This window comes from Salminus brasiliensis, chromosome 12 (assembly GCF_030463535.1).
Source record: "Salminus brasiliensis chromosome 12, fSalBra1.hap2, whole genome shotgun sequence".
NCBI classification, from domain to species: domain Eukaryota; kingdom Metazoa; phylum Chordata; class Actinopteri; order Characiformes; family Bryconidae; genus Salminus; species Salminus brasiliensis.
In genome coordinates, this window is record NC_132889.1 from 36999814 (window position 1) to 37023306 (window position 23493).

Consider the following 23493-nt stretch of genomic DNA (forward strand, 5'->3'; position numbering starts at 1 on the left):
TTATATTTATTATTCTTAAAAATGTATTTTTAGATCCTTTTATTCTTATTTATTATTCTTAAAAAGATATTTTTAGATTCTATTATTCTTATATTTATTATTCTTAAAAATAATAGAATCTAAAAATATATACTTTAAGAATAATAAATATAAGAATAATAGAATCTAAAAATATATATTTTAAGAATAATAAATATAACAATAATAGAATCTAAAAATATATATTTTTAAGAATAACAAATATAAGAATAAAAGGATCTAAAAATATATTTTTAAGAATAATAAATATAAGAATAATAGAATCTAAAAATATATATTCTGATTATATTTATTCTTTAAAATATAGTTTTTAGATTGTATAATTCATTTTTTATTTTTGTTATTAGAAATTCTAGGTTGTTTTAAAAAAAATTTTTGGCTCTATTGTGGCTTCTTCACTTATCTTTCTCCATTGTATTTCTTAATTTTAATCATTTCAATCCTTTTCAGTTTTTATTTTATTTCTAGTCATTTTACCCCATTATTCTCAAGACTTTTCTATTTCTGAAGTCTTCCTTGTTTGGTTCATGTACAGCACATTTCAGCTGCATTTCAGTGTATAAACACAGTCCTTTTCAGTAGTTTTTACCATCCTACCAGTTAGTATGCTGTCCAGTTCCAGTGCTGTCCACTAGAGGGCGGTTGTGCCCACACTGTGTGTGTATGTGTAAGCCAGTGATGATGCTTTACTTGTCTTAGAGGAGCTGAGCTGTTCACTTCAGCCTGAAGTGGGTGAGGAGGGTGTGAACTCCCTCTTTGAGAGTTATTCTGATTTTCTGGATGAAAACCGCAGATCACGCTGAATTCCTCAGGAATTAGACATTATTAAAAGAGTGTCTGGGGTGTGGGCTTTCTCACATTCCCTTTGAAAGTGCTGAAATTGGATGTATAATAAATGTGGTGTGTGTGTGTGTGTGTGTAGGCTGGCTGTGTACACTTCCCCCACAGTGCTCCATGTGAAGTGCGGGTGCTCATGCTGCTCTACTCTTCGAAAAAACGGATCTTCATGGGCCTGATACCTAATGACCAGAGCGGCTTCGTTAACGGGATCCGGCAGGTCATCACCAACCATAAACAAGTCCAGCAACACCGTACGGTGAGACACACACACACACACACACACACACACACACACACACACACACACACACTCTGCCACAGGATGAAATTATCCTTTATTATAATGGGTACCTTCATGCTGTTCATCATTTAATTAATAAATTGCACCAGTGCAAAGGTTTTAGTCCCCTGTGACAGTTAGGATTTGACCCATCTGTGATAGTGAACACACACGCACACACACACACACACACACACACACACACACACACACACACACACACACACACACACACACACACACACTGGTGAACTAGGGGCAGTAAGCACACACACCCAGAGCGGTGGGCAGCCAACTCCAGCGCCCAGGAGCAGAGAGAGGGTAAAGGGCCTTGCTCAAAGGCCCAACAGTGGCCCAGGTAGCGAACCCATAACCCTGTGATCAATAGCCCTGAGCTCTAACCGCTGAGAACCACTGCCCTGACTAGGGATATTTCAGGAGGGTCTTACATACATTGGGAATTGTGGGAAAGGAGAGGATGATGAAGAAGAGGAGTTTAAGGAGGGGTTGGAGGGGGATGAAGGTGAGGGTACTTGGAGTATCAACATTAGGAGGGAGGGGTTGATGGTCATTACACGGCAAAGGGGGGAAAAGTGGGCAACCGTCAGAACTTTCCAAACCGGGTTGATGGTTGCCACCTTTTAACAGTCAAACAGTCGAGCACTTCAGGTAATCCTCATACAAGGAGTAAGAACCATTACGATGCTGGTCAAGAGCTGAGCTGGTCAACCAGCTTGACCACAGCAGCTTCTTCTGCTGATAAATGGCTCCACACTGCAGACTCTAAACTGTCCACTTCTGAGAACGCTCCTCGCCGCTGCAGGCTGGGAATAAGGCCAGTTGATGCCACCTCGAGGAAGCTAGAACGAAACCGAGGACCAGGCCTGGATTGGGCTTAAAATAACCAACGTTAATTATTTCTTTATAGAAATGATATCTGGATCAGGCCTGAAATCAGACATCCCGAAATTCCCAGATAGTATTTCTTCAAAAATGTCCAGCTCTGGCTGTTGATTTTCCCTTCTTTGTGAGACAATGCGAGTACAGTCTCCTGACCTTTCACTGCTTTGCCTCTCTCCACAGATGGGTAACGCAGGGCAGATGCAGCCCGGCCAGGTCCCGCCCAATCAGAACTTCCTCAACAGGCCGCCTGGGCCAATCCCTGTCACCCACGGCAACGTCCAGCAACAGGTAACCAATCAGCAGCCAGCATGTGCCTGTGTGCTGTGTGCGTTTCTGCACCGCTGAGCCTTCACACTGCTCCGAATGCCATTTCTGTCCTCCGTCAGATGGAAAGCGCATGCTGTTCTAACCCCCCCTACATTTCTTCTTCTCCTCCTCCTCCTCCTCCTCCTCCTCTTCCTCCCTCTTTCCCTCTCTGTCTTTCTTTCTTTCTCTGCCCCAAGTCTGTGGTGGTGGGCATGGCTCCTGTTAGTCAGGTCACAATGATGGAGGACCAACAGAGACAGAATAACATGGTGAGACACACACACACCTGTACACACACACACACACACACACACACACACACACACACACACACACACACACACTCTCTCTCGCTCTCGCGCTCTCCTAGATTTCCTATTGCTCTTTACTGACTTTACTGGGCACCCGACCGATATCTCATACACTGTGTCCAAAAGTTTGTGGGCACCCCTTCGAATTAATGCATTCGGGTACTTCCCGTTACACCCGCTGCTGACACACACGTGCAAATGCTGCCCACAGCTCGTCTAGTCCCTGTGGAGAAGCAAGGGATAGGACTCTCTGGAGCAGATAGTAAACATGAACCTAGAGGCACCATGCTGCCTAATGCCAGGCGTGGGCTAGTAGAGGGGTAGGAAGCCCCAGCAGCACTGAGCTGTGGAGCAGTGGAGGAACTGTGTTCTCTGGGATGATGGAACAAAATCGAGTCCTAACCTTCTAAAGCAGCTGATTGAGGATGGTGAGGTTAGTCCTGTTAGAGCTGTTAGATGATCAGGGATTGCTTAGGTGAGCGTCTGCAGATCTGAAATTGGCCTCTCTGAATAAAGTGAAATTTGCTGCTCAGTCACTGAGATGTTGATAGGCTGTTACTGGGAGTCTGATAAGGGTTCATTTCATCTGGAAAGGAGCTCTCCAAATGTACAATGTTGGAGAGAAGCTCAGCTGCATCTCTAAAATTCTGCTGTAATCTTAATTTTTTGGATTTTTTAGATTCCAATTATGTTAAAGAGAAATCTTCCAATGTTCTCCAAACCTCATCCTAACCCTCTGTAGCAGCCGGTTGAGGATGTTGAGAAGGTCTGTTGAGATTAGACCTGTTAGATGATCAGCGATTGCTTAGGGTTAGACATCTACAGACTCTCCAAATTAACTGAAGAACCGCATTCTCCGCCGTTCTCAGCCACTTTCATATCAGTCGGGGCCCAGATTCAGTCCTGTCCTTCTTACACGAACGTTCCCACCTCTGGCTTTTTTGCTTGTTCATCGGAACCCGAGTCAGCAGCTCGCTGTTCTGACCTGCACGGCATGCAGTTCATTTCCCCTCAACACCTCTAAGCCACTCCCACTATAAACACCAGCACTCCCCAACCCAGGTGTGTTAGACTGCAGTCCGTGAGAACCAAGTTCAGTGTTTTGCTGATTTGATTGATCTCATAATGAACTTTTCTGATTTCATTTCAGGTGTTTTGAACTCTATGTCCCTCTTAACTTCTATACCCTAAATTAATTTCCTAAAATTCGAGTTTTGCACTCGTAGCTCCATCAAACAAGAGGGGAGGCTGTGTGGACATTACAGTTTCTGTCATTTTTGGACCAGACCCATCAATACAGAATGCAAATTAGATGTAAATTGAATTCATTATGTAACTAATTATGTAATTGCTTAATTGTGTTTTCCATTGTATACCTCAATTATAGCAGTACCTGTAGACTTGTATGGGTTAAAGCAGGGTCAGCAATAAACCCCGCAGTGCTGTGGGGCTCCTGGACGCTTGGCTTAGCTCTGGCGCTTGGCTTGTGTTTGTGCTTCTTTCTGAGAGCTCCTGTTAGCCAGGAATAAGCGTGGAGGCGATACTACAAAGAAATCTTGTGTTTAATCTGAAATAGCCCGTGGATGTGGTCCAATTCCTGTTTTCTCCTTTATGTAACTGTAACTGTGTGTGTGTGTGTGTGTGTGTGTGTGTGTGTGTGTGTTTTTTGTTAATTGAACAGTTGGTAAGTAAATCACCATCAGGGAGAGTGTGAGTGTGTGAGCTATAGGGTAAGACTCACCATGCTTCTCCATAACGTGGTCATGATAACAGTGCTTTATCACTATAATTCTGCACAAACCCGAGGTGTGTTTATACTCGTCGGCTTTGGTGGGATTTAAACGAGCTCTAATGCAGTGAACGCTGCCTTTCCAAACACACACACACACACACAGTCGCGCTCTCCTAGATTTCCTATGCTCTTCACATGGTGACTTTACTGGGCACCCGACCGATATCATACGCTACATGTCCAAAAGTTCATGGACACCATTTGTGGACAACGCTCACCATGCTTCTTCATAACGTGGTCATGACATAAAGGTGTGTGTATACTCGTCGGCTTTGGTGGGATTAAAAAGAGCCTTTCAAACTCAAGCGGGCCGAGACCATCTGAGCATCCTTTTCAACTGTGGTGCGGCTTGTTTGAAGTGTACCGAAACCAACCCAGCGCAGGGTTGAGCACGGGCACGGGGGTCACTCCTAACTCACAGATTCCAGTATCATCAACCCTCTCTGCTCGCCCACCAACGCCATGCTGCCCGCATCTGCCCGCTTCCTCGCGGGCGAGTCCCCGTGCAGACCTGCCCACGATTCTTCTTCTTCTGTCTGATACTGTAGTTTAACAGGGCTGTGTCCCAAACCACACTCAGCCACACTACTACTACACTGTACACCAACACCAGCCTCCATTAGAACTGCTTTCAGTAGTTTTCAGAGCCGCCTCACGGTGTGATTTGGGACGCAGCCGCAGTAACGTTCAGTTTTACAGCTTTAATATGAACAGATTAGCAGGTGCACATGATCAGAGTCTGGGTTTAATACTCAGATCCGGTGTGATTTAAGGGTTTAAGGATCCAGGGGTTAGATGTGCAGACCTCTACTTGCAGCCTTCCGTCTGTCATACGCGCGTCATACACCACCTTTCCCCCCTAATTTTGCTCCGATTGCAGATCTGAACACCTCACAGTTTAAAAAGAGTGTGTGATGATTTGGACAGGTTAGCAGTTAGCGCTGTGCTAATTGGTGTACATGACTTTCCATTAGCCTCGTAGCTCCTCCAATCCTCAAGACGCCAAGCGTCTGAGCTGATCTGGGAACTGTGCAGATGTAGAGGACGTGGATTGACCTGTCTGCGATTGGAAATCAATAATCAATTTTACTGAATTATAGTTGCTTTTGTTTTTTTTTCGCAGCTCACGATGAGAGCAGCAGCAACAGCCAATCAGCAGCCTCCAGTCTCCGGAGCCCCTCCCAATCAGGTGGCTCAAGGTCAACCCCAGCCCCCAGGCGGCATGCTCCGCCTCCCCAACCCAGGAGCCAATCCGCAGCTCCGCAGTCTCCTCCTCAGTCAGCAGCAGCCAGTGAGTATCAGTGCGGGCGGTCAGACTGGTCATGGTGGTCAGGGCGGCGCCGTGCGAGTGGTGTAATCGCGCAGCGGCGTGTTTTAAAGACCCTGTGAGAGACGGCAGCTGCTTTACAGCGAGACGCGTTCCTGTGAATTTACAGCTCTGCCTTTTCTGAACAGAGAACTATTTTACACTGCAGCCTGTTACCATCTCCACAGCGCCACACACACACACACACACACACACACACACACACTCTGTCTGTCTCTCCTACAGATTCTAATTACAATTAAATTCAATTAATTTATTATTAAGTAATAACAAATATTTAATAATATTTAAAATATGATTTTGGATTATTATGTACACTAAATGTCCAAAAGTTGGTGGACACCCCTTCTAATGAATGCATTCAGCCACTGTAGATTTCACCCCTAGCACAGACACAGATGTGCAAATGCAGACACAGGGCTGGAATAGGACTCTCTGGTGCAGATAAACTCGAAACTATTGGCACTATGCCACCTAATGCCAGGCGTGGGCTGGAGGGCTATCTGAAATGATGGCGGTGCTCCAGTCAGTACTGTTGGGATGAGATTGGGAGTTGGGGATGAGGAAATGGAGTGGTGATCATCCTGACAAGATCCTGACCTCACTAGTAGAAACTGTGTGAAATGATTTCGGGAGGAAAAGGTGAATGAACAGGTGTCCCAATACTTTTGTCCATATAGTTATGATTATATTGGAATTCTAATGCAATCTGTAATTAGTATATTATTGTCATTATCATCCTAATCAATAGGATGGATTATAGTTGTTATCAGTCTGTCTCTCTCTCTTTACTTTTAAATTGATTTATTATATTAGTAACAGTTACTTTAATGAGTGTACGATTTAAATCTGATTATATTGTAGTTATAATATTAATACCATTATTAGAATGGATTTTAGTTCTATCTTGGTCTCCTTTTTTTTTTTTTATTAACCCTGAATCTGTACTTACTCAAATGGTTAAATTGTAAAGTATAATGAAGATATTTTTTATTAATAATTAATAGATAAAAATAGTTTAATACATCTGTTTTTAAACTTACTTTAAAATTGTACTCATACAACTGTTTTCCTCTAAATCACAAACTAAATGATTGACCGGACCAGTTCTAAGCGTGCTGATATTTGTAATAATAATAATATTATTATTATTATTATTATTATCATTATTAATAATAATAATAATTAATAATATTTGCTACTGAAAATCTATGTAGAAAAAAATCTCTGATATTCTGTGACAAATCTGTGATGATAATAATAATATTATTATTATACAAATAATAATAAGAAACATATATTTATTAATTTTAAAAAGGGTAAAATAGTAATTCTATATTATATAAATGATAAATAATAATAATAAAAATATCAAAATAATTATTATAATGGATAGTTCTCACTTCAGTCTCTTCTCTCCAGTCCCTTTTCTCAAGAAATTAAATAAAGCATATATTTTTTTGTGTGTGTGTGTGTGTGTGTGTGTGTGTGTATGTATGTATGTGTGTGTGTGTGTGTGTGTATAAAATATAATAATATATAATACTAATTATAATATATCTGTATTGTTTTGTGTGTGATGAATGTACTGTAAAGCGCTCTCTCTCTCTCTCTCTCTCTCTCTCTCTCTCTCTCTCTCTCTCTCTCTCTCTCTCTCTCAGCAGAGCGGTGTGTCTCATATGCAGGGCATGCTGCCTCTCCAGGGTCTGAATCAGCAGATGGTGCACCCTGCAGGGGGCGCTCAGATCCAGCCCCAGTGGAGACAGCCTATCGCAGGTACGGCACGCAGGAGCGTCCCACCAGCCACACACACACTTATCAGCTGACCGGCCCTAATTAGGCCTTGTGGGGCCTTTTTGTTTGCTTGTTTGGTTTGTCGTCCCCCTCCCAAGAAGTCCGGTTCAGATGATGCTCCCGTTTGTGTGTGTGTGTGTGTGTGTGTGTGTGTGTGTGTGTGTGTGTGTTATCTGGAGACCAGCAGAACAGGGGCTTGTTTTTTTTTTTTGTTTTTGTTTTTTTCTCCCCAGCCCATTCGCTTACTCACACAGCCACTGCGGGCTGTTAAACAGCCTCCTGTTCCTACTTTCACCAACACCTTTTTGTCAGCAGCGGCCTGCAGCTCAACTCCAGCTGTAATACAGTTCATTATCAGCAGCATCAGGATTACGAAAAATGTATTTAAAAGTTATTAATTAATAATAAAAACAATTAAAGCAGTATTATGTTTTAGCTCTTGGGCTCCCCCTACAGCGAGAGTGTAATTTAGTTATCACGCTCTTCTGTGAGGATGTTTACACCTGGCATTTCTTTTCAGGTTTGCATGTGTTTCAGATCTGGATAGGATCTGGATCCACTTAGACCAGATTCTTCCTGTATCCGTCAGTTTCAGGGAGGTCTGGCTTGAGGCCTCTCCCCTAAACTGTGTAACGCTGCGTAACCTTAGAGTCATATTAGTGTAAAATCCTGTAGTATTACTCTACCGCCTCAGCCCACATGCTGCTCTACCTTCTTATCAAGCTTCTGTCCATAAGGGGGCGGTCAAAGCTTGTAGATGATAGACCACAGCTGACAGTGTTACTGCCCAGCATTGCACAGGAGTGGTGTGGGGAGTGAGAGCCATCTACTCACCCTGGAGAAAACAAGGGGGGGGGGGGGGGTCTACCGATGACTGACTAGCAGTGTGACCTGGATTCGAACCAGCGACCCTCTGATCATAGTGACATCGTCGTTTAGGGAGCATTGAGCTGTGGCAGACTTCCAGCCACTGGTAGACCTCAACCGTCTTGCTCCACCTGAACGGCCTCATTTCTTTGGATATCAGTGATTTAAACAAAAATAATCTGGATACTGTGTGGACGGGGCCTCCGCCGATTCCGGTGTCTGGGAGAAATGAGCATTTGCAGCCCGTGTACAGTGTGATTTCTCTCGGCCAAAGACTCGGTAGCGTAATTTGCTCTTTATTGAGCCACACTGGCGTTTGAAATCGGTTGCCTATTTAAATAACTTGAAATCAGATAAAGTGCCACTTTGAAAGTAAGAGGCAACTTTGGATTGGTCACAGTGACTCACGCATAATTATGCTATGATGTTTGGTACAGGTGAAGCTGCAGCAGTGTTCAAATGCAGCGCGAGTGCACTTACCTGCCTCCCGTTTCCATCATAAAGCTGCAACACAGATCAGCCAGTCAATCGGTCATATGTGAGAAAGTGGGACAAGTTTTGTCTTCTTACTAAATACCTCAGACTCTTAACCATCAGGTCACAGCATAAGGCAAAATGCAGGGTGCAAACGCTTACCCCATAGACAGGGTTAACGGTACCAGAGTGAGGGGGGCGCTGTAACAGTCAGTAAGCGGTCTGCTAAAATGCAGCATCAGCCAGCCTGCAGACGCCAGTGATGGCCAGCACCGATGTGGGGAGAGAGCGCCATCTACCCACCCGGGAGAGAGCAAGGCCAGTTGTACGCTCTCCAGGCCTCGGCTGCCGATGGCTAGCAGCATGATCGGGATTCGAACCAGCGACTCTCTGGAGTTGATTGATACATAAAATGTTGGTATATCTGCTAGGCTACCTCAGTATACAGGATATGGCCCTGAATCATGAGGAAGTTCAAAAAAGAGGTGTGGCTGGCTGTGCATGTATCGGAGGGGGCGTGTGTTGGCCTTGTCAGATGTGATGCCAGGTGTGAACATACCTGAGACCTGCAGTGGAAGTCAACAGGGTTTTTTGCTTCTCCTGTAAAGTTAGAGATGCAAGGATTTTGCATGACGGCAACGATATAAATGAGCCTGTCCATCAGGCTGTAAGAGAGAGAGGGAGCGCATGGTAGGGGTATCTAAGAAAATGCTTCATCATGCTTACTGACCACTAATCACTGCCGATTCATCAAACAGACGTTAAACCTGATGCTTTTCTTCATTAAAAAAAAAAACGTGTTTTTAATCAGTTAATCGTGACTGATGTACTTTAGCTGGACGTCGGTTGAAGACAAAATGAGCTATGAACCGTCTATGATGGACCATCAGCATTGGAAAGTGTTGCCAGCTTTCTCTCTCCATTCCTCTATACAGGTCAGATGCTGATGGCGGGAGGCCCGAGGGGCTCGGTGGCTCAGAATCCTGGCATGCCTCAGGTGTCGAGCGTCATGGAGGATGAAATTCTCATGGACCTTATTTGAGGACTACATTACCCACAATCCTTCACTGCTCATTTTACTTTTGCTTTAGAAGAGACTGCAGCTGGGCAGAAGGTCAGGTTTTGAGTTGCACTGAAACGGTCGGTGCGGAAAGTGACGGCACACGGTTCCACACGCATGTACAGGCGTTCTAGACAAGGATCGCCTAGAACCACATATACTGTGTGTGTTTGTTTGTGTCTTTCTGCTCTAACACACCTCGGTTTGGGAAACAGTGTGGGGTTATTTCACAGAGCTGGATTTGTCAGTTAGCCAGATAACTTAAGCCAAATACCAAGTCTGTTTGTTAAGAGAGGAGGTAATATCATTCTTAATGGATGGGCACTCTAGTTGTCCAGCTTACAGAGAAATCCAGGGCGGCAGAACTCCAGAACTCCCAAAGCAGGATTTCTCAGATCATCCCAAAGCTGAAGGACCTTCATATTGGAGAACCCTCAAGTCAGGTTTAAGTTATCTGGCTAACTGATAAACCCCTCACTGTTTTCTGGACCTATTCCGGGTTCTCCAGGGTTTCTCTTAAAGCTGGACAGATTGGAGCCAAAAGTGATTATCCGTGTAGAACGTTCTTACCTGCTCTCATAATGGACAGACGTGACGTTTGGCTTAAGTTATCTGGCTAACTGACAAATCCAGCTCTCTGAAAGGACAGGAGGTAAGAAAAGTCCTGAGAGCGGACATCTCCCAAAGCAGGATTTCTTAGTTAAATTTCTTGTCCAGTAGAAACAGAGCTGAGGGACATTCATATTGGACAACCCTCACATTTGGGCTTAAGTTATCTGGCTAACTGAGAGAATCCTACTTTATGAAATACTCCACACTGCGTCCCAGACCTAGTCCTGCCTCTGTAAGCTGGACAATTTGAAGCCGAAATTGAGTATCCGTGAATAACATTCTCACCTCCACTCTTGACGGACAGATTTAACTTTGGGCATAAGTTATCTGGCTAACTGACAAATCCAGCTCTCTGTAAGGACAGGAGGTGTCCAGCTTACTGAAAAAAGTCCTGGGAGGTATCTCCCAAAGCAGGATTTCTTAGTTAGACAGATCATGCCAAAGTCAAGCCTGTCCAGTAGAAACAGAGCTGAGGGACATTTATTTTGGACAACCTTTTATTGTGGGCTTAAGTTATCTTGCTAACTGAGAAATCCAGCTCTCTGAAAGGACAGAAGGTAAGAACGTTCTTCATCGATGATCACTTTTGGCTCCAATCTGTCCTGATTACAGAGGCAGGACTAGGTCTGGGACGCAGTGAAGTGGGATTTCTCAGTTAGCCAGATAACCAATATGAAAGTCCCTCAGCTCTGTTTCTATTGGACAGGCTTGACTTTGGGATGATCTGGCTAACTAAGAAATCCTGCTTTGGGAGGGACATTCATATTGGACAACCCTCACATTTGGGCTTAAGTTATCTGGCTAACTGGGATAATCCGACTTTATGAAATACTCCACACTGCGTCCCAGACCTTGTCCTGCCTCTGTAAGCTGGACAATTTGAGGCCACAAGTGATTATCCATGAATAACATTCTTACCTTCTCTCTTAATGGACAGACTTGACTTTTGGCTGAAGTTATCTGGCTAACGGACAAACCCAGTCTGATATACCCCTCTCTCTCACACACACACACACACACACACACACACACACACTCACACGTTATAAAGGCCATAGAGCGCTGAAGATAAACTGGACATCGCCGTTGCCTAATAAGAAGTTTGCTCTTTTTGCTCCTTTATTGGTTTAATCGAGCAGATTATTGTAATAATTATTATTATTGTTGTTGTATTTTTTATGGATTTTTACTTTCTGTAGGTTTTACTTTTTTCTTAAGTTGTCTTTTCAAGACTAGGCTGTGTTGTTTTACGCAAAATCAAATAAAGTTGATCCGTTTTCTCAGGCATTTTCTTTGCATTGCACCCAGCGTCTGAGAAGAAAATGGAGCAAGAGGTGTAGGTGTGAGTGTGAATGAGCGAAAGTGAACTGCCTGACAGAGCCCAGATGAACCTGAGAGCTGTGTGTGTGTGTGTGTGTGTCGGCCGGCGACTGAAATAGACGTGCAGTAGATTGCTTAATGCCTGTTTCTGCCAAACGGTGTCACAGTGTTAATTTTAACTACTCCAATATGTCGTGGAACCATACAGTGCCCCCCATGTGCCAACTAGTCCTACCAGATGGCACCACTTGGCTATGTTTTCCCTGGCATAACACACAATCAGGCTGACCGCGTGTGCACACGCCACGCTGTCTGTATGCATGCTGAACAGACACAGACACTAAAACACACACACACACACATACATACATACACACACGACACCGAGGCTACTGCTGCTCTCCTGACCGGAGTGGACGGTTAGTACAAAGCCATTTTTGGAAAAAGGAGGTGTCCGTGTGAAGAACAAAAAGGTTCTTGATATACATACACTACATGGACCACAGTATTGGGACACCAGAAGAAGAAGACTTTCTACTCGATTTTGAGGAGAGCACTGCTGTGAAGATTTGATTCCATTCACGGACAAAAACATCCTAAAGGTGTTCATTCCAGAGATGTCCACGGCTGCACTGCTCCACAGCTCAATGCTGCTGATGGGGGAGGAGGGCAGCTTCATACCTTTCTAGCCCATGTCTGGCATTATGGTATGGTAGCATGGAGCCAATAGATTCTTGTTGATCTGCTCCAGACAGTCCTATTGTATTGGCAGTACTTCTCTACAAGGACAGGACAAGCTGTGTTTGTGTGTGCATTTGCACATCTGTATCAGCAATGGGTGCTGGGAACTGTAAGTAGCTGAATAATGCATTCATTAGTAGTGGGGGCGTCCACAAACTTTTGGAGTATGCATATATCTTTTACAATAATGGTTCTTTGGGGAACCAAAAGTGGTTCTTCTATTACGTCGCTCAAAAGAACCCTTTAAAGCAGCCATATTTTTTATGGAGGTATGACAAGGAAGGCCTGTACCCCAACTCTCTAATGCAGTTATCTAATCAGCCAATCACGTGGCAGCACTGCGGTGGATACAATCATGCAAATGTGATCTTGGAAGGTGACTTCTGGGCTTTTCTACACACAAGTCTCCAGAGTTTCCCAATGAGCAGCAGTTCTGCAGCTGGAGAGGTCAGCTGGGAATGGTCAGGCTAGTTGGAGCTGATAGAAAAGCTTTCTGCACAACTGAATGAACCACCCCTCCTAACTACGTTCAGCCAAGAACAGAAAGCTGAGGCTGCAGTATCTCAGCACAGGCTCCCCAACACTGGACGGCTGAAGCCTGGAGAGAGACTGTCTGGTCTGATGGCTCTCGGAGGGTCACCAATTACCCAACTCACTCGCCACATGTAATCCTCCCGACCCTGGAAGGGTGAGGACTGACCCATGGCTTTTCTGAAACGTGCACAACCAGCCACCGCCGCCGTTGTCCGAGTCCAACACTCGCAGTCTTCAAACCCAGACTGAAGACCCTCCTCTTCTGAGAGGACTTGGGTGAAGAGTAGAGTATTATGGTCTCCATATTGACTTGTGTCAATGGAATCACTTCTCAGTGAGTTCCTGATGTTTCTGACCTGCTAGAGCTGCCCCAGACAACCGTAAGATCAGAGGATCTTTGAATTTTTAGTCTATTTAAACTAGCTGAGGTTATTCTTGAGTAAACAGTGTCGCTCTGGAGAAGAGCGTCTGCTAAATGCCTATATATATATATATATATATATATATATATATATATATATATATATGTATATATATGTATGTATGTATATGTGACCATGTGACTGCCAAGAACTTGCAGGAAGGGTCAGCTAAGTCGAGAGGGTGGCGCTCTGTTCTACTGTGCAGCGTTGCTTACGCGGACATTAGCTTCATGGAAGAGTCATTAGAAGGACGCGGTTCTACACAGTCATTTAGACGACTGATAAACTCACAGCAGCATCCTCAGTGGTACGGAGGCTGAAGGTTCGGGAGGTTCTGATGTAATGATGGTCTGCATATTCATGGCCCTGTACTGGTGGAATGTGGCGTTATTGTGAAATGTGGTGCTGTGTACAGTGAAGCTAAGGTGAGGTGGATGCACACCTGCATCTAGATGGAGAGCATCACCATGGTGATGGAGGAGGAGGGTGCGAAGCAGTTTTGCAAACACATGCAGCTGCGTCTGAACACACACTTTCACTCCCAGAGGAGCAAAGAGCAAGAAACGGTGTGTAGAATACAGTGAACCAGCAGCAGCAGCACCACCATATATATATATATATATATATATATATGCCCAAAAGTTTGTGGACGCCCCTTCTAATGAATGCATTACTCAGCTACTTTAAGTTGCACCCATTGCTGACACAGATGTGCAAATGCACACACAGAGCTTGTCTAGTCCCTGTAGAGAAGTACTGCCAATAGAATAGGACTCAGATCTGGAGCAGAATCGTCAACCTGTTGCCACCTAATGCCACCGAATGCCAGGTGTTGGGCTAGTAGAGTATAATAAAGCCCCCCAGCAGCATTGAGCTGTGGAGCAGTGGAGGAGCTGTGTTCTCTGGAATGATTGAGGTGCTCTATCCAATACGTTTAACAAAATGAGTTGGGGGGGGTGTTGATCATCCAACATCCTGACCTCACTAAGGCTTGTAGGGCTGAATGCAATAAATTCCTTCCAACAATGCTCCTCCAAAATCTAGTTTCTCCAGAATCCCTGGACAGTAGAGACAGTTACTCCAACAAAAGCAGGATCAACTCTTTTTCATACCCTTGATTTAGGAAGAAACAGTGAATGAGCAGGTGTCCCAATACTTTTGTCAGTTTGATGGGCGATATAATAATCTTGTGTTTGCAGCGTGCAGTTTCTACAGAGCAGGCTGTTTAAAAAGACGTGGCTGTTCAGGGGGGCGGTGGACGTTGAGATGAGATCTGGAAGACCAGGGACATTCTGAGGATGGCTGCTCATATGCTGGTAAGACATGTAAATCAAACCCCCTAAGACTGCTAAGAACCGATTAACTGGAACATCAGTGTCCGGATGCCTCATCAGACGTGTGGAATTTGGGTGAAAATATTGTAAATAGGTTTTATGATTCACTGAATCACTTCTTAGTGATTCAAATAAAACGTTATGATGAAAAGTAAGATTTGCTTAGGCACTGAATCATTTCTTAATGAATCAAATCATTTAGAAATTTGAGATTTTTTGACATACTGATTTGCTTCATAATGAATCAAACCAAATGGTTGTGAAATGGGATTATATGACACACTGAATCACTTCTTAGTGAATCAAATTGAATCAAATCATGATAAAATGTTTTTCCAGGACAAAGACTGAGCACTAAATCAAAACAAGATGAATTGTCCCGTTATGCTTGGAGTCTCATCTGAATAACTCGCATCAAATCTATTTCCCTATTGAGGGGTCAAGATGAGGTCAAGATGAGATCTGGAAGACCAAGGAAGGTGCGGAATTTGGCGGAAAATATTATAAATAGATGATTCACTAAATCACTTCTTAGCGAATCAAATAAAAATGTATGATAATTTTTTTCCAGGACAAAGACTGAGGACTGAATCAAAGCAAACTGAATCAAAACAAGATGAGGTTTCATTATACAGTCTCGTCTAAATAACTCATCAAATCTGGAACAGTGGACGTTGAGATGAGATCTGGAAGACCAGGGACATTCTGAGGACGGCTGCTCATATGCTGGTAAGACAGGTAAATCAAAGCCCCTAAGACTGCTAAGAACCGATTAACTGGAACATCATTGTGTCCGGATGCCTCATCAGACGTCAACCAACTTTTAAGGTGCGGAATTTGGGTATAAATATTATTACTGAAAAATATGACAATTTAAAGCATAAATATCATACTCAGCATATTTTCCGTACCCATAATTGGGGGGTGCTTTATTTACATAGTGTTGGAATGATGGGTGGATCCATGAATCCAGTGAAATATCTGGACACGTCAGGTCATCATCTTAAAAACAGTTGATCCAAATATTGGGGTGACCATATTTCTGTTTAATAAAAAAAAAAAAAAAGGGATGCTGGGGGGTATTTACATTTACCGCACATGTGGGGACACATGAGTTTCCACCATGGCAGTTAGAGCAGCTGGTTATTGATGATGGGGTTGTAGGTTCGATACCCAGCAAGGCCCTTAGCCCTCACTGCTCCCCAGGTGACACAGCGATGGCTGCCCACCGGCGGGAATGATGGGAGAAATCTGATCACTAGCGTCACAGGATACGCATTTAAAATGTCCGGTGTGGGCGTCGTTTGAAAGTGGGCGTGGCCAATATAAAGGTAAAGGTGCACGTATTTTTCACTGTACAGCGAAATGTGTCCTCTGCATTTAACCCATCTGTGGGGTTAAATACACACACTACTGAACTAGGGGCAGTGAGTACACACACACACACCCAGAGCCCAGGAATCGAACCCACAACCCTGTTATTGATAGCCCGGCGCTCTAACCACTGAGCCACCACTGCCCTATATGGTGCATGGGAAGGATAACAGCTACAGGTGGAAAATTACTACCAGTAGAACTGTGAGTTTTCAAACATCGTAAGCCCCTCAAAACACTGTGCGAAAGTTCATTAGTCGTGCGTTCCAGCCAAATTTGGGCGAAGTCAGATAGAACCACATGATCTTTGTCTGCATGATGAGGCCAATGACCATTTCACATTTGGTGCATGCTGGACCAGCCTCTTCCTGACCATTGTCTGCATTCGGTGGTGCTGTGGAGCTCACAGCCCAGCCCAGGTCCATACTTTTGAGACAAGTTTGAGGCCTGAGGTGGGAAATGCTGTGAACAGTTGAATGTCTTAATAAAAATAAAAAAAATAAATAAAAATAATCATTAAAAATGTACTTATATAAAATTAAATAATAAACACCAAAATAATAATTTCACCTCCGGCACTCTGTCCCTAATTAGACCCTCGTACAGTTCTAAAAGGAGGGGCAGTGAAGTGCTGACCTGAAACTCTGGATACTTCAGGAGGAGGGTCAGTACAGACAGTGTTGCAGTGTGTGAATGTGTGTACGCAGTGTGTGTGTACGCAGTGTGTGTGCAGCTAGACCTAGAAAACACTTCTAATACAGTGCCCTTATTAGCATACACACATTAGTCACAGTGAGCAATCTGAGCATCACTCACATCCAACCCAGTGGCCTTTACTGACCCTAAATGACCAGTGTCTCAGTGTGTGTGTGTGTGAGCTACACATATGTAACTATTTTAACATGAGTAGACAGACCACTATGTCTGCAGACGCGCACACACACACACACACACATTTTAACACACACAGACAGGAAGTGATGTTAGTCCTTGTCACCCGGGAAACGGAGACTGTTGCTAAGATACGCTGACACTGGGATCTGATTCTAAACTGTCTCCATCCCTCTATCCTTCTCTCTCTCTCTCCTCACTCTCCTGCCCTCTATCTCTCTCTGATGTCTCTGTCTCAATCTCTTTCTCCTTTAGCTCTCTCTCTCTCTCTCTCTCTCTCTCTCTCTCTCTCTCTCTCAGATAGAGGCTCTTCTGTTTCTCGGTGACGGGTGCTCATCCTTCTCCAAGCCATCCGGGTCACGTCAACAACTGAACGAGTGTGAGCCGCTCTCTCTCTCTCTCTCTCTCTCTCTCTCTCTCTCTCTCTCTCGCTCTCTCTCTCTCTCGCTCTCTTTCTTTCTCTCTCTCTCTCGCTCTCTCGGCCTACTTTCTTTGGCTGTGTTTGCTGTAGTTGTGTGTGAGTATTGTTTGAAACACACACTGGGCTGTGTATTCTGAGCCGGTCCGTGGCACTGAGGTGTGTGTGTGTGTGTGTGAGTGTGTGTGTGTGAGTGTGTTGTCTCCTAATGCGCTGCTCTGAGGGTGGGAGTGGATCTCTGTGGTGAGTAAATTGCCGTGGCGGCTCTGAAAGTGACGGCTGGTGCCTCCACACTGCTGCATTAAGCCTGACCTCAGAGCTTCACACCGCTCTGCTCGCCCGTCTCAGCAAGAGAAACAGAGGGAGAGAGAGAGAGAGAGGCCGCAAATCTCTGACCTCACAAAGATTCGCTTTAATTACGATTCTTTAGGGAGCGGTTCAGTCCATCATGACCGCTCAGCCTGAATCATAACACCTCAACTTTCATCACGATTCAGGTCGATTCCTTAAGACTCAGTGTATCAGGACACCTGACACCAAATCAGTTTAGCAGAAAGTGATTCAGTGGATCATTTCATTGTGATTTGATTGAAATCGTTAAGAAGTAATTTGTTGCATCATTATAGCTCATTCCATCACCTTTGGTTTGATTCATTGCAAAATCAGTACATCATAAAATCTTAAAGTTCATCATGATTCATTTGATTCATTTTGATTTAGTGCTGGGTACTGACTCTGGAAAAACATCATTTTGAATTTGATTCACTTAGAAGTGATTGAGTGTATCATAAGATATTTCATGATGATTTGAGATGATTTGTGAATAAAACATTTCATCTTGTTTTGATTCATTGCTCAAAAAACATTTCGTCATGATTTGATTTGATTCACTAAGAAGTGATTCAGTGCATCAAATAAAATCCCATTTCACAACCATTTGGTTTGAATCATTATGAAAGCAAATCAGTATGTCAAGAAATCTCTAATTTCTAAATAATCTGATTCATTAAGAAGGGAATCAATGCCTGATTAAATCGTACACTTTATTATGATTTGATTCAGTTCACTAAGAAGTGATTCAGTGCATCATAAAATCCCATTTCTCAACCATTCGGTTTGATTCAATATGAAGCAAATCAGTATATTCTACAATCTCAAACTGTATCCTGATTTGATTCATTAAGACATGTTTCAGTGCCTCAGTAAACCTTACATTTTATTATGATTTGATTAATTAAAAAGTGATTTGTTGCATCATGAAATCAAATTTTACCACCATTAGGTTTGATTCATTATGAAGTTACATCAAATCTCACATTTTTAAATAATGTGATTCATTAAGAAGTGAATCAGTTCCTTGTGAAGTCTTAGATGTTATTATGATTTGATTTGATTCATTAAGAAGTGACTCAGCGTCTCAGTAAATCTTACATTTGATTCACTATGAAGTGATTTGTTACATCATGATATCTCATTTCCTACCATTTGGTTCGATTCATTTTGAAGTTAATTCATAATTCATAATGTCATGAAATCTCACATTTCTAAATGATTTGATTCATTAAAAAGTGAATCAGTAGTTTTAGATTTCATTATGAGTGATTCAGTGGCTCAGTAAATCTTACATTTTATTGTGATGTGATTCAGTGATTTGTTGCATCATGAAATCTCATTTTACCACTGTTTGTTTTGATTCATTATGATGCTAATCAGTACGTTGTGAAATCTCACATTTCAAACTAATTTGATTCATTAAGAAGGGAATCAATGCCTGATTAAATCGTACACTTCATTATGATTTGATTTAGTTCACTATGAAGTGATTCAGTGTGTCATAAAATCTCATTTCTCAACCATTTGGATTGATTCAATTTGAAGTTAAATCAGTATGTCATGAAAACTCACATTTCTACATAATTTGATTCATTTATTATAAGTGACCCAGTGCCTCAGTAAACCTTACATTTTATTATTTTATTTGTTGCATCTTGAAATCAGTATGTCATTAAATCTACAATTTTTAAATAATGTGATTCATTAAGAAGTGAATCAGTTCCTTGTGAAGTCTTAGATGTAATTATGATTCTTTAAGAACTGATTCAGTGTCTCAGTAAATCTTACATTTGATTGTGATTTGATTCACTTCAAAGTGATTCGTTGCATCATGAAATCTCATTTCACCACCGTTTGGTTTGATTCATAATGAAGCAAATCACTACATCATGTAATATCTTATTTCATCCTGATTCAGTTCATTAATAACTGATTTAGTTGCATCATGAAATCTTACATTTCATCATGTTTGCTTTGATTCAGGACTCGGTCCTCGTCCCGGGCTTCCACTGTCCCACGTGTAGTGTTTTCATGATCTAAGACACAGCTCCATTCATAATGGGATGGCAGCTTTTAAGGGGGAGTCATAACCCAAACCCAAGCTGAATTTGAGATGGCAGTATCCTGGAGGGACTGCTTTAGAGAGAGCTCATTGTTGAGGCTCCAGCTGCCGTACGGCTGAGCTTGATCTTGCTGGGGCTTGCTCCATCGTCGCTGAGCCCCGGCCAAGGGAGTAAAGTGGGTCAGGGAGCCACAGCGAGCTTGCTTTGGGGCGGTTAATTTCCACTGACTTTTGTTTGAGATTCACAGGAGCAGCCGGAGGCTTCTGGAAGCAGCGCTTTCTAGGCCTGGAGATGCTCTCTCCATGTTAAGAAGAACAGCCCAGGCAGCTCTCGAGCTTTCTGCCCCGACAGGATGAAGCCACACACATTTTACACACACTTAGAGCAAACGATTAGCGTAGTGCTTTAAGCTGCACCCATTGCTGACACAGATGTGCAAATGCACACACTCAGCTTGTCTAGTCCCTGTGGAAAAGTACTGCCAATATGGAGCAGATAGTAAACATGACATACTGGCACCATGCCACCTAATGCCAGGCGTGGGCTAGTAGAGGGGTATTAAGCCCCCCTGTGGAGCTGTGGAGCAGTGGAACTACTGTGTTCTCTGGAATGACGGTGGTGGTCAATCAAATCCTCACAGCAATGCTCCTCTAAAATCTAGTAGAAAGCCTTTCTCCCTGGACAGTAGAGACACTTCCTCCATTAGAAGCAGGATCCGTTTTTTTTAATCCCCTTGATTTCAGAAAAATCAAAGAATGAGCCGGTGTCCCAATACTTTTGTCCATTTAATGTATTATAGACTGGTGGGAGAAGAGAGCATACAGATAAAATGCAGTGTTTTTTCAGTAAAGTTGGCCACATGCCGATGGTGGGGATGCCTATTGGGTGTAATTGCGGTGTGTGTGAAGCTGCGGGGGACATGGCTGGGCGGCAGTGGGCCAGCACAGCCGGGTGTGAAAGCTGGACCTGCTGTCCAGGAGAAACAGGAGCTGCACTGGTATTGTCCAGGCAAGGTGGACGCCCTCCAGAGGATCACGCTGCTCATCCTGCCGATGCAGGTCAAAAGACACGGTGGGGGGGTTCAACCCAGTGTTTTACAGGCTGGAGTCTAGAGAGAGAGAGGGGGAGAGAGAGAGAGAGAGAGAGAGAGAGAGAGCTGCAAACCCTGACCTTCACACTGACCCAGACAGAAGACTGAGGAGCACAGCGCTAAGCTAATGCTATTGAAGGCAGGGTCATTTTACCCGAATGTCTCAGTGCTGGTGCTAACTGGCGCTGGGTGTCTACTCCACTAAAATCAGGGCATCCATACACTATATGGACAAAAGTATTGGGACACCTGCTCATTCCTTCTTTCTTCTGAAATCAATGGTATTAAAAAAAGAGTGTCATACCCACCTCGTCATCCATCATCCATCCTAGACTATGATCTTGTGCAGGACCAGGACGGAGACAATAAGCTTGATGAGCTTGAAGTCTTGATATTTCGAGAAGAGGAAGGGATTTAAACCATGCGGTCAGTGAGAATTTGATGAAGTCACTCACCTCAAAATTATGTCAGAAAGATAAATTCCTCATTTTTACAAGGTTGAATGAGGGACTGAGGCACAGCAGAAAATGCTTATAGTGGTAATAAACTAAAAAGAGCAATTTTTAATTATTTGTATTTTTAATTGTCTGCTCAAATGACATCAGCCACAATTCAGTCATTAATTCTTTTTATATTTATACTTATATTTCTAAAATAAACACATATGTATGTGTATTAATCATCCCTCTGTAATTATAAATATGTATCTCCAAAATTATGATTTTACAGGAGAAGGTAAAAAAATATCATGTGTATATGTGTATAATATTAATATGTGTAAAAAAAAAGACTTTATTGCAAGTCATTTTGAGCAATTCTATTGGTCCATTCATCCAGAATTATTGACACAGAGTACAGAAGCAGCTGCCGGCTTCAAACTATGGAGAAAACTATAAATGGACAAAAATGAAGACACAGCGGTTGAATCTGCAGGTGGATGGAGGCGTATGGTCATACGGGTCTACCAGCAGTTGCAGAAATTCCTACAGTCTACAGGTAACTGTCCTCATTCCTGAGCAAAATTGAACAAAGACCTCTTGCATGAAATATGTCGATGATCTGCAGTTTCAGTGTTTTTGTTTTTGTAGGTGGTGAAGAACCTGCGCTGACTTCTAGAAGGAATTCCTGCCTGAAAGTGAAGCGGTTTGCATTCACAGCCGTCCCTGTCTGTCAGTTTGTTTCATCTTTCTGACACAATTCTAACAAATTCAGCTGCTTCCTTCACACTATGGTCTTTGGCCACACCCAAATGCTCAAAATAACTCCTTTTAGCCAATCATTAACATCTGCTTTGTGACCCATTTTCCACACATCCAATGAGACACTCACTGCACTGCGCTGTACTATTCTCAAAGTCTGAGCATCCTCATGCAGCACTATCTGCAGACATCTGAAGTTACTACCACCTTAAACACTCAGGCTGAGTGATTTTACTACAAACAAAGGCCAAATACCCCCTTCACAGGTCAGAGGTTCAACAGAACAAATGGTTCTTTGAGCGATCCCATAGAAGAACCATGTGTTTAATAAAGATGTGTGGATGTTCTCTGAAAGGAACCAAAAGTGGTTCTTCTACAAACACAACGCTGGACAGCTGTGAGGAGAGTACTGTTCATTTAAAAACTACTCTATATGTCCAAATGTTTGTGAACACCCCTTCTAATGAATGCTATGAATTCAGCTACTGTAAGTTGCACCCATTACTGACACAAATATGCAAGTGCACATACACACACAGCTTGTCTAGACCATGTAGAGAAGAGGTGTTGGGCATAGAATAGGACTCAACATGAACCTAATGGCACTATGCCACCTAATGCCAGGTGTGGGGCTAGAGGGAGTGTTGAGCGGAGTGTTTCCTCAGAGGAGGAACTGTGTTCTCTGGGATGATGGATGGTGGTGCTCCATCCAATACTGTTGGGGAGTTGGGGATAAGGTGGGGCGGTGATCGTCCAACATCCTGACCTGTGTAATAAAGATGTGTGGGTGTTCTCTTAAAGGAACCAAAAGTGGTTCTTCTATGGTATCACTCCAAGAACCATGTGTAGCACCTTTAATGTTTAAGAGTGCAGGCAATTGCATAGCCAGGGTTCCATAATTTGTCTGAACTCATTGTTGGGGTGGTCAGTGACATTTCGGGGGGCCTGACTGACTGGATGTATTTGGTCCACCAAATATTATCAAACTCAGTGACCCCAACTTCAACTTCAAGCCCACCAGGCTATACTCTGGAAGCCCAGTACTGGAGCTTAGCTTCAGAGCTCAACAGATTTCACATGCCCCCCCAAGCCCCCACTAGAAATAAACGTCATCTTTTTTGCCATGCTTTGATTGGTTTGCTTCACTCGCATCACCACCTGACCGTTCT

The 23493-nt window shown here is 43.3% G+C and overlaps 1 protein-coding gene and 1 long non-coding RNA gene across 5 annotated transcripts in view; both read left to right on the plus strand.

Moving 5' to 3' along the window:
- Positions 1–11890, plus strand: part of med25 (mediator complex subunit 25) — a 29241-nt gene extending 17351 nt beyond the window's left edge. For 2 of the 4 annotated variants that reach the window (XM_072693939.1, XM_072693941.1), the window contains exons 15-20: positions 962–1135; positions 2243–2350; positions 2566–2637; positions 5595–5762; positions 7460–7574; positions 9869–11890. In XM_072693939.1, the coding sequence (XP_072550040.1) occupies positions 962–1135; positions 2243–2350; positions 2566–2637; positions 5595–5762; positions 7460–7574; positions 9869–9975 (744 nt within the window). In that variant the 3' untranslated portion in view covers positions 9976–11890. The remainder of the gene's footprint in view (positions 1–961; positions 1136–2242; positions 2351–2565; positions 2638–5594; positions 5763–7459; positions 7575–9868) is intronic. The other 2 variants (XM_072693940.1, XM_072693942.1) reach the window with 2 other exon arrangements.
- Positions 11891–17447: 5557 nt separating this feature from the next.
- Positions 17448–23276, plus strand: LOC140574292 (uncharacterized). The gene is made up of 3 exons (XR_011980713.1): positions 17448–17600; positions 21963–22121; positions 22214–23276. It is a non-coding gene; the product is annotated as an uncharacterized lncRNA (long non-coding RNA).
- Positions 23277–23493: the final 217 nt, after the last annotated feature.